General features: G+C 38.8%; 1 protein-coding gene across 1 annotated transcript in view; it reads right to left on the bottom strand.

The window, feature by feature from the left end:
• Window positions 1-328: 328 nt before the first annotated feature.
• The window catches only part of PDE1A (phosphodiesterase 1A), a 117763-nt gene continuing 105843 nt past the window's right edge, over window positions 329-12248 (bottom strand). Inside the window, exons 14-16 of the mRNA XM_065637400.1 lie at window positions 9570-9845; window positions 1830-1949; window positions 329-1508 (exon numbers count right to left, since the gene is read on the bottom strand). Of these exons, the coding sequence (XP_065493472.1) occupies window positions 1873-1949; window positions 9570-9845 (353 nt within the window). The 3' untranslated portion in view covers window positions 329-1508; window positions 1830-1872. The remainder of the gene's footprint in view (window positions 1509-1829; window positions 1950-9569; window positions 9846-12248) is intronic.

The following is a 12248-nucleotide window of genomic DNA, read 5'->3' as shown; positions in this document are numbered from 1 at the left end:
ACTGCTCTGCTGTCAGAAAAGAGACAGCCAACAGGTATGGCCATGTTAGGGTCCCTCAGTCCAGGGTGACCGTTTTACGATTTCTTCTTCACTTGGGACAAAGTATGCCCTTGTTGAGGTTGAGCCTGATGCCTGTTGAGCTCTGGTTAGATCCCTGAAGCAGCAGATGAACAGGACACAGGTCTCAACCATCCGTTGGCCTCTGCATAGAGGGGAGAGCCACCACCCCCACGAGTCCTCTTCAGCCAGAACCATGGCTGACCGTGAAGACTTTTTGGTCAGTGAGGTAATAACCACAGGGTCCAAAAAGGAGAACTGGGTGTGCAGTGACCGGAGCCACCCAAGTGCCTACAATGCAAAGAGGAGCACGGAAGCATCCTGGCAGGTTCCAGCAGAGGGCAATGAGGTTGGCTGCAGCTGCGTGGGATGCCTGGGCAAGCCAGGAGAGGTCACATGCAGCTTGAGGAAAGTGGAGATGAAAATGGAGTCTCTTTCTGGGCACCGTTGAGGCTGGAGGGCTCATTCAGAGGCTTCTTGCAGAGGTAACTGCCTGCATGCCCCGTTTTTGCTGCCCCTCAGAGAAAGATGGTCTGGTGTTTTCTTTTAAACAAATATATGTTAGCGAGGATTTTGTAGGATCCACCCTGTCACCTTTGCATTTGAGACAAACCATGCTATAAGGCCTCAGTGTCACGTTCTAGTTCTGAGAGGCAACAGGATATTTTGCTGATTCAAAGCAATTTTCATATATTCCTGCAGCTGTCTCTTCCACCCTACAAAACAATAAGCCCCAGCTTTGTGGTAGGGCTGACACCATTGCTGATGCCTTCCAAAATACTACAGGACTGAGAATGTTTTAATCTTTAATACTGGATGCTATTTAATTAATTTTAAAGAGATATTTTGAATACTGATTTGTTAAACACCAGTTCTCTCCATGTGGCAGCCACCACAGTGGGGAAGAATCATGATCCATGCAGGCTGGTCAGTGTAACTCTACAACTTCCCTGTACAATCTGCATATTTTTATTTCCAGATATTTTAAGGAAGCTAAAAAGTAGGACTTCAATGTTGCATGCAGCATGGTTGCACGAACAAGTATCTATAACAACGTTTCATTTTGACTTTCCATTTCCTTTGTATGCCAGTAGCAATGACGCACAACAGCAATCCCAGGCAGATGAGAAATGTCATGTTTTCACATGTCTCGTGGTTAACTGGAAATATCTGGTGTCAGTGATACAATAATGCAAGGTCCAACTTTGGCTGAAAAAAGTATTTTGGCTAGTTTAAGAAAGCAGAATACAAGAGGAAACAGCAACAACAAATACAGCTGAAATCTTGCAAGTTGTTAAGTGCCTTGAGTTACCAGCTCAGGGTTATACATTTTACACTTTCGATCATTTTATCCAATCACTCTCCAAAGAAACAGGATGATCCAAGAGTAAGTTGACAGATAACAGCCTCTGAGAGCATGGGCTAGGAACAGCTAGAGTTCTTCTTTTCTCCTGAAACAGAGGTCAAATGAAAATTCATAAGCAATAGATTCTTAATACTATTCCTTCCAGTGTTTAATATACCTGAATTGAGGATGTTTTATTGCATGACCATTTAGTCTGACATTAAGGATTCAGAGATGTAAAAGTATTGTTTTTCCCTGCTTTGTATTGGATGGCTTCTAAGGGACATAGGAAGAGCTGTGCATCATGTCCTCACTTCAAAATTTTGTAATAAAATCACAACTGGAATAGAACAAAGAGGATAATAATAGCACTGAGTTTTTATGGTATAAAACTCTCCCCATTATAAGAAGGAAAAGACAAATGTACCTGTCCTGCCTGAAATGTCAGAAGCTTTTAAGAAATAGCAAATCTAGTTCTGTATCAGTGCTTCTTTCTGCTCCGTTGGTTTTACTTTATCTTCTGACTTCTTACAGTGTTTAGGCTCACCTGGAAGACAAACAAATGTGATTAGGAACTTGAGTGAGGAAGTTAGCCAAGTTAAGTGCAGTCCTAGACAGATAGGAACTTTTTCCCCTTGACTTTTTTAAGGTTAAAATGAGGTTTCGATCACTGCTTTCTTTAATTGCTTGCTCACCAGAGTAAGCAAAGGATCGTATTAACTAATCATTATGGTGTATCCATAAGGCAAAAGATAGAGTGAAAACAATAGGTCACAGCACGAAACAAAAATAGGAAGACATTTACATGACTAAGTGTTAATAAAGCAGGTTTGGTTTGGGTTTGTTTTATCTTCCAACTTACTGAAAGTCAAGATTCACCCTCTGCAGAGAAGTGCTGTTTAAATCCTCTTTAATTTAGGCTTTCAAACTGAAAGCTTCTCTCAGACAATGAAAGGTGACAGTGCCAAGTTCTAAGAATTCAATTAATTCAATCAGATAGGAGAAATGACACTGCATGACACAAGCAGCTTTCAAACTAAGTCATACAACATGAATTTCAAACCAACAATCATAACATTAAGCTGTTGCTTAAACTATTCCTTCAGTAATTTTGAATTAGTACAGCTGAGGAAATTACAAACTGAGATACTAGACACAGGGAGAATGTAGCAAACTTACAGTGTTATTTACTAACTATATAGTAACTTCGCAGTTTAACCAGTTGATTGAGTGGTCCCACCAGTGATTAATAATGCTGAACTGAAAGTGTGGAAAAGAAAAAGCACAGAAGTCTCAAAAGCAGAGCAGATGAGCTGGGAGAAGCATAAAAGTTATAAAAATAAAAATACAGGCTGGAGAAGATTTTTAAAAGAGAGCAAACAAAGGTACAATCAAGAAAGGGAACATGTATGATGTGCGATATGAAAGGAAAACTGAAAGACAGTGAGTTGAAGAAGAGGCTCACAGTTCAGAAAAGAGAAAGGGAAGAGAGGAAAGGGAGTTCATGAGAACGAGGAAAGAAGAAAATCAATAGCTACAAATTCACCGCGGCATTCCTGTAAACAAGTGAGAATTACTACTGATTTTACCCTTATTTCACTGCCAGGAAGGGCGGCAGCGTGGGTGCTGCTCCCTCTGTAATGCAGCCACCAGAAGACAGGCCATATTCCCCCAAGCAGCATTCTTCACCATCCCCCATATTTTACATAAATTTAGTGTGGATGGAATATAGACAACCAGTTCACTAACAGATTTTAAAGTCTCAAAATTAGACTAACACAAGAATGTCTCCAGATCTTTCAGCCTGCAGTTGGTTTTGGAGGGATTTAGCAAACCTTTTATTATTACCCATAAAAGCGAAAAATGGGGTGGGGAGGGGCATGAAAGTAAAATCTATTGATCTACGTTCTATACTTGATGTAGAATGGTTAGCAGAGTGTTAGCAGTTGGACAGGAGAAGTTTGCAGAGGCCTTAAAACAAAAAATTTGTATGTTTAATTTTCATAAAAACTAAACATTGAGTTTTAAATCATACCTAGGTTTCTTTGTGTCAATACATCAGTTCTTGTATGTGTTAAACTCCACCTTCTCAACGGTTGCTAATGGCTGCTATCTTGTAATTCCTGTCTTTTTTATAAACACATAGTTTGTTCTTTTACTCTAACCTTCCCTCCATCCACATCCTAAGCAGAAAGACAGGTGCCTTCCTGTAGTACCAGGCTCCTGATTTACTGTTGCTCTGTTTAGCCACACAGCATGCACAAGGGATGCTAACAAACTCAAGGAATGCTAAGGAACCTGGCTCCAAAGCGATCTGCGCCCGCTTTGAACAGGTGCAAAGGGTTCCACGCTCAGCCGAGCACCACAGAGCTGCCACAGCACTGAATGGTCGCTGGCATTTGTGTGGCATGGGTGGTTACTTGATGCCACTTGCATTGCCATAAATCAACTGGCACATTGTTGGTGTGGATCTGTCCACTGCTATTTAACCTGGTTATCCTCCAGAGGCTTTCAGCTGCTGACTCCTGATGACATTGAATGCTTTGTAAACTCAGTGTACGTACGTAGTCCTCTACTGTCCTATAAAGTGAAGTTACTGATAATTTGTTTTATCACAGATTTATAATCTCCTTTACATTTTGATATTAAGGATTAATGTGGCTATCATCATGAGTGAAAAGTTAAAAGTGTGCCAATTAGCATTTATAAATCATTGAAACATGGAGTTGTTTAATTAAACATAAGCAGTTTTTAAAATTAATGTTCTAATTAATAGATCACTCAGGAGAATTGGATAATCATCACTTAAGAGAAAATCACCTTATAATAGTTCCACTTAATCTTGTAACATTTAATTAAATGAAAGCGAGATGATGGAAAGGACAAAAGCATTGTGGATAAAAATGACATCCACTCACAACTGGGGTTCTTGTAATAGTGACCTTCAGGTTCTCCTTCCGCACTGACCAGGACATGGGGCAGAGCTACTCTTGTTAACAAAATGTGATGGTCTACAAGAACTACACTTAGAAACAGATGTGATGCAAGGAGAAGAAAACAGTCCCTTTTTGCTTCTTTTAATGGGGAAACCCTTCACCACAGAACATCCAAACACTCAATGACAGTTCCCAATAATGCAGACAGATCATCTTCCCATGATCTCCATCTCTGTTACAATTCAATCACTTACTCACAGAAAACTGAGTTTTCTGCTTTTTATAAAGGCCAGAACAATGACAGATAACCTATGAAATTTTAATCTGAATAACTGTTGCTTTTCTTCTTACTTTCTATCTCATTCTCCCAGCCCCAGTGGCTGAGGTGCTCACTGCCCTGCCCCAGGAGTCAGCAAGCACTCTGGACATTGCTTTAGCCTTCTGTCCCCCATCCTCAGTACGGAAAGTATAGAAGTAGGAAAATCTAGCATGGAGAGTACTAATAATGTCCTGGTAGATGCATAGTGCTTCTTAGAATACTCAACTCCAATTTGGGAAGCAGGAAAAAATGTAAGGTCATGTTTATGCTGCCTTCTGCTTACTTGAAGAGCCATTCCATTGAAAATATCTGACCTTTGTTAACAAAGTCCTGTCTGGATCCACTGGCCACCAACAGAAGTGCAAAAGTGAAAAGTGGGGATGCCATCTATGCTGTATCTCTCTCCTGTGCTGAGCGCTACTGCATCGTACACAACACACTCGTTCTTGTCCATCTCAAACCGCTTATACACAGCAAAAGGAGAAGGGGGTGAGGAAAGAAAACAGAGACTGCTGTGCTATTTGTAGTTACAGGGCTTCTACATACACTGCAGCAATGGAAATTCTTGCAAAAACACTAACATTAAGTATCTGGATTTAAAATACGACTGGCAGTTTAAAGGATTGTCTCCATTTAGAATATTAAATCTCACCACTGTGAGAAACAAATATGAAACATTTCAGCCTGAGTTTTCCCTTTGCTATTGAATATTGCAGACTATGCCAATACTCAATGCCTTCATCACTTTTCAGTTATCTTTAACATGGTGGCACAATCTCTGCAGAGGGACTTAAAGCTGCTGCTGAACTCCATATTAATTCATTTCATCTCAAAGAGCCAGGACCTGAGTATCGCCATGTGTTTGTAGAAAGTGTCCTGCCCCAGCCTCTGCACATTGCAGTGATGTAAATACCTGCAGTATACTCCCTTAATTGGCGGGCACAGAAAAAAACCCACCATATATAATTTATTTATATAATCTATGACATAGTTGAGAAATTAATACTAGGTCTCCTCTGGGGTTTATTAAAAGCATTAAGTTCTGTGAAAGGGTTTGTGCTGACTTAAAAATTATAGTATTTAAATAATATATAGATAGATTTCTCACTATATAGTTACATGGCTGGTCTGTCCTTAGGAAAGTTCTAAGAATATGATGACCAAGTCCCTCTGTAAATAATTTCAAAAGATCATAAAATATTCAAAATATTTTTCTGTGACATTTAGATATTGGGAAAATGCAGGAATGTTATTAAATTTAAAGGATAAATCAGAATGTAAATGATATTGTGACTGGCCAGTAAAGTCTGCAATGGAAGAAGGCTCAATGGAGATGGGCAAGGGAGATGTACCCATCAAGCTCAGGAGACAGCACAAGGGGTGACTGACCAGAGTTGTTGCAAGGACAGCTGACAATCTCAACACAAAGGTGAGCAGAGCGTGGCCTTTGGTTCAGATAAGCACTTTGGCCAGAGGAGTGGATCCACTGACTATACCACAGTTGAGGGGATCAAAGAGTGGAGGAGATGTTTCTCCCGTGACTGTCTCCTTGAGTTCAGCAGGCCAGCATGGAGGGAGTGAATATGTGGATCAACTCAACATAGAGTATATAAACTAAACAACTAGGAAGATAATGTTGAAGAGAGAAATAGGCTTGAGCTGGCTTCAACCCATGTATGCCTTACTGGTGACTGGTGAGCGTATTCAAGAAACAAGTAATGGCGATCACATCGGCACTGTGATTAAGCAGCATATTGCGATTGCTCTATTTTGCTAAGTGTTAACTACATTTGAAATGTGTTTTCAGTATATTTTGTATCACTCTGCTAAATCAGAAATCCCACATAACATCAACTATCTTCAAATAGGTAAATCTGATATTAAACATTACATCCTTCAGATGTGGAATATCTAAAAAGAAACCGGTCAGAGAGTATTGGACTCTGACATTAATGTGCTAAAGAAACTAGACAAAACAGTCACTGAGCTCTCCATTTATCTCGGTATTCTCTATGCTAGAAAATGAACACAAATAATCACTGAAGGAGATGGATGAGAGTAAATTCAACATATCACAGTGAACAGAAGTTTCACATAAAATGACAACTAGAAATGCCTTCAAATATCAGATGCCTTTAAAAATAGCACCTAACCAATATCCTTATTCTATGCGCAGTAGCAGTCTACTAAAAATCTGTGATAGTGTAAATCAGAAATTCAACTTCATCTTGTGGTTTTATTATTTGAAGGACTATGAATTACTTATGATGGGATCCGTGAAAGGTTCAGGAGACTAAAAGAAATGCACAGTTACTTTCCATAAGCTTAAGTTGGCTGACTAGGGATGCACATTTCCACTGGAAAAAATTTAAGGATTCACAGGTCTAACTCAGTGAAAAGTTACTATTCTAGAATGCAAGATCCAAAGAACTGGGAATGCATAAACTCTCTGAACTTACCATGACAAAAGTATTTTGACAATATAATTTCCTGTGACAACATAATTTCCTTTGACAACAGCAAGAATTTATGACTACATTTTTTTCACAAACCATAGCAGATGAACAGTTTTCAAATTAATTTGAAGACCTGTTCAGAACAGAATTTTACAAAGGGTAGGCATGTCTTCGATCAACGGTATGAGCTGTAGCCTCTACTTTTTACACATGCCTGCCAGCAGGAAAGGCACAGCTTGTCATAAAGGAGGGTTTGGAGAAAAATCCTTTCAGTTCCATTTCATTTCCAAAGACCTTTACACAGCAGTTTAAGATCTTCAGGCACAGACATTTAGTTTCCATAGAGAATCCTACCTTTCTATACCAAAACTTTCTGTGGCAATTAGCAGCAACAGTGTGCTGCAAAACGTAATATGGCTCAGATGTAAGTTGGGGAATCCCAGTAAGGGTGTATTGGCTCATCAATCAGCCTCTCGAGTTGCCTTAAAAATTATTTGCTGCTTCTTTTACTGTGTGATTAATCACTTGATGTAGTTATACTTCCTGGTATGTCTCTCCTTTTTCCATGACTTGTTATTTCTCCATGGTTTAAGTACCACTCAGCAAGAGCTGAGCAATGTCCTTGTATGAGCTCTGGCGTTTAGTTCAGGACCTTACCAATACCACTTATTTTCACAAAATAATTAAATCAATCTCATTTCTATTTCATTGTTTATCTGAACTCTTTTTAAATATTGCCATCGCTTGTAAAGGAACATCCTTGGATTGGTGGAATTCATGTTATTAAATCTTTTTTGGCATTTTCAAGAAAAAATAGTTTCGAAATCATGCTTGCATTTGGAAATACACTATTACAAACTCAACCACTTCATACCCTTTTAATAAATATTGCAGTTTGAAGTATTAAAATACAAGGCATTCTGTAGAAAATTCCCTGCCTTAGAAAATGAGATTACCTTTTCTAAAATAAGATATCTCTTTTCTCATAGGAAAGGTGGAATGTAAAGAAAGACAAGGCAGCAGAGTGCACTAAGTGCATGCTGAGTTATATCTGACCTCTCAGACAGAATTTTTGTTGGTCAGCCATCTAAAGACCCCCAAGGACAGTGACTCCACAACTGCCTTCTGCATAGTTGGAAAGATGAAAGATGCAGCTTTTCCTACTGTGTTCCTCATCCAGGAGATGGGAAACTTTTCTAAGGCACTTATATTTCAAGTTGGGCTTTAATACAAAAATTGTTGCAAAGAGTACATGTCAAAAGACAAAAATATCAGTTATTAGACAACTTCAAATGCTGTGAAGTTAATTTTAGTGTAAATATTTTGATTTAGGACCCTAAATTAACCATCTGTTATTTCTGATGGAAAAAACCTGTCAACAATAAAAGCACGGAGTGCTGGAATGCGAAACTCTCGAATAAGTGGGTGTTCTCCATAAAAAGCATTTTTGAGAAATATGCCAAGTCATATACTTATGTTTAAGCTAAGCCTTATAAGCACTTCAATGTTGCTGCTCAGACAATGCCATACTTCTGGTACAGTATTGCAAGGCTCTCTCTCATAAAAGCATGCAAGAGTTTAACACTTTGATTAGAAGTGAGGAAAAGAAGTGTCATTATATGCCTTGATTATTCTTATTAACCTAACGCCCCAAAGCTTAACCTAACAATAAGCAAATTCAGAAAATAAAATGAAAACGCACATTTTCTTTCTCGTACTTTGATAACATTGATTCGTATTGCTTGGGCATCTTGCCCTTGATACTGTCCTACAGTGACCAGATACTAAATCATAGGCACATACTAAAAAAAATAATATTCAAACATTACAGGGTTTTTGTGGTTGCTCCACCTGTCCTGCAAACTACAGTCAGGAGACTGATCTTTCTCATTAAGAGAATGGCATAGTCCCATGCCTACTACAGTAAGCAAATTCCATCTACTTAAAGTTAACTCTAAAATTCACATTACATTTAGTACAAAGGATGTGGTTTACAAAATAATAATAATATTCCATGCCTAAACAAAGGGGGTGCATTTTAATAGCATAAAAATAATTACCTCTTTGAAGAGAAAATGTTAGATAGTTCTGTTTTGAAACTTTACCTCATTCTCCAATAGCAAACTGCTATATAATTGTAAATATGCATCTTTACTTTAAAATCATTCTTCCAGTTCAACTAAAGGTCTTGGTATTTTATGTAAAGAATTTTCTACAAGATACCAAATAGCTAGTATCAAGAAGATTATACTTGTTTATATGAAACACGATGTTTTTAGGACGCTACTGTTTCTACACACGCCTGAAGAAACTGTCTTACGCTGGTGGTTTGTACAACACCTTATTTCAATATTTTACATTACTGTTGATGTTTGACAGGGAGATACCAGACACTGCTGCAGCTTCGCCCTGGACAGCTTCAATAGATTGACTGGTGCTCTGTGATGAAGTATTACCATTCAGTGGGTCTGTATTCTGTGTTTCTTGCTGAGCATCGGTGAGATCTTTCTGGTTCGGATCAGAGTTAGTGCATTTTTCTGAGTTGGATTCATCACTCAGAGGAGTGTCGAAAGAGACTACTTGTAGGACGATGGATCTGGGAGGACAGGTTGTACCATCGCTTCCCTGACTACTCTCATTTTGTATCCTTGTTGTCTCTTCCTGTAACTGTACATCTGTGGAATTTCTGCTTTGGTCTTTTTCCTGTTCACCAACATTTTTCACAAGTTCTTCTACAAAGAGGGAACAAAATATGTGAATTAGATCAGAAGGATATGCCACAATTGTCTGATTTCAGAGTAGTGACTGATAGAGCTGCACATGGGAACACTGTGAACATCAACTTTCTGCATGAGGCCATGTGTACCATGTGTTTAATATGGGTCAGATTCTGCTCCTGATTACACTTTTGCAACTGAACCATAGTAGTCCACCTTCTGTTTTGATCTCCAATTTGTATCTGTTATTTTTGGCCATAGTGCAGAGCAAGGAGCATCAGCAAACACACCGTAAGCTGAAGGATGGGAGCAGAAGGACCCCACGCCGCAGGCATGTCCCGCAGCAGTGATGTTTACTACCACACAACTAGGAGGAGCAGAGCTCATCGGTTCTGCAACAGAGAAAGGGAATGGAGGGGAGGACCTTGCTGGGGATGAGGGAGGCATCAGAACTGAAGGTAAGCCCTGAGGGAAGTTGGCCTATCAACCTGGAAAAGTCCAAAATGTCAGCTAACACAGAGCTTCAGCAGGAGCACGTTACACACGCGCAATCCAGTACTGCTGCCATTATGGCTAGTGGCACACACAGGATGGGAAAGAAGAAATATGGGAGAAATTGTGCTTCAGGGGCAGCAGCTACAGGAGAAAATAGTGTTTCTGTAAGGCTCTATTCCTTGCTCTATCACAGAGACTTGGAGAAGAGCAAAACCAAAATGGCTTAGTGTAAAAGGAGACAGAACAGAGCAGCACAGAGAGGTGGTACCAGGAAGAACAACAAGATGAAGAAAGCAGAGACTGGAAAACTCGCAATGGAGAGTGAAAAGTCTGAGAAAAAATAACTGTACCATCTTCATGGAGGGCCTATTTCTTTTGTTATTAGAATCTCTGTTGTGTAAATTCAAATTTTAGAATCTGTAAAGTAGTATAGAAGGTACTATCAATTCACTATCAATTTTAAAAGTGAAATCATTGCACTTTGAACAACATCTCCACAAAACAGCTGTGTTCATAAAATTTCTAACTTGGCTGTGCACACTTATTAAGGAAGGAAACCAAGCACTGAGATAGTTATTGAGTTCAACTGGCAGCTCCCAGAAATGCTGGTTGTGAGTGACCAGTCCAAATCCAGACCAAAAGTGACTGCACATGACAACTGAAAGACAACCCCGTCTGTAATCACATTTCTACCACAGCCAGCACTTGGCATCTTTATCTGAATTCAGAAAAGTGAGGTGATGAAGTTTCCCCTGAAGCACAATTTGTTCTGTGAAATGGGACAGAAAGGAACAACTCTAAATCTGAGCTGATGTGCAGAAGCATTGAATTGTTAAACAATTTCTTTCTTTTCTCAGTTCTTATACTTCCTGTCGTACTTTTTAAAAAATCAAGAACTTTTAAATTTGAGCAATTTCTAAATTGTTAAGTCAGCTTTTTTACAAACTTTAGAGACTTGCTTGTCTTGAACTCCAAGTGTCCTGAAACATGGACAGGTAGTCTTTTTCTATGGACTTCAATGCAGCTCTTACAAAGAAGTGGTTGGGCTAAAGACATTAAGAAACACATTTATGTAACTTGAAGCAAATCTGATGTTCGATCCAGACATGTTAATTAAAGCATTTGGTATAATCTACCTTTGTAAGGCTTTTGTCCCAAGAAACTGATTTACATGCCATATTTGCCTCCATATTGCAGAACTACAAGCATTCTTCCTTTACTTTATTAAAAAGCCAAGGCAATTCCAAAATAAAATATTTCGGATGCTGTTCAGATGCATCAGCAATTCGAGGAAAGCCTATCTGAACTATAATTGCACTTAAAACTGTAATACTAACTTAGCTTCCAGTACAAAAGGTGGCTTTCTTAACCTGAAAGCTAGTAAGAACAGACTATTTTTCTCACAGAATGGTATTTTAGGACAATTCAAACCAGAATTCAGATGTTTCTTGGTGTGACTGGGTGGCTGACCACTTTATTCTCACATTAGAAGTCTCGGAATATTCATATAGGCAAACCCCACTATTACTTTTTTAGTTCATAAAACTAAATATCTAAACTTGAAATTGCTTGCCTTCACTCCCTACCAAACTTAAACTGGCAAATGAAGATTAATAGTTTAATCAGAACAATGCTGGTGGCCTGTTCTTAACTTCTGTCATGCTGGTTTCTCATTCCTATGATTGCCCTTGAGATGATCTCAAGTGTGTCTGTTTAAGGATTTCTAAAACACAGCCAAACTCTAACTCAGGTTTATACACATTTGATGGTTGCAGTTTTGAAATGGAGTATCTCTGCATTGAGTTACACCTGATCACATACTAGTTAAATGTCATATCTATTGCATTTAAACTGGTGTGATACTATCTATTCCAGAAGTCAGTAGAAAAGAATATGTGAGAAAAATATGATCTTTTCTAAGTA

This window comes from Caloenas nicobarica, chromosome 6, assembly GCF_036013445.1.
Source record: "Caloenas nicobarica isolate bCalNic1 chromosome 6, bCalNic1.hap1, whole genome shotgun sequence".
NCBI classification, from domain to species: domain Eukaryota; kingdom Metazoa; phylum Chordata; class Aves; order Columbiformes; family Columbidae; genus Caloenas; species Caloenas nicobarica.
This window is presented reverse-complemented; position numbering and strand designations above follow the sequence as displayed.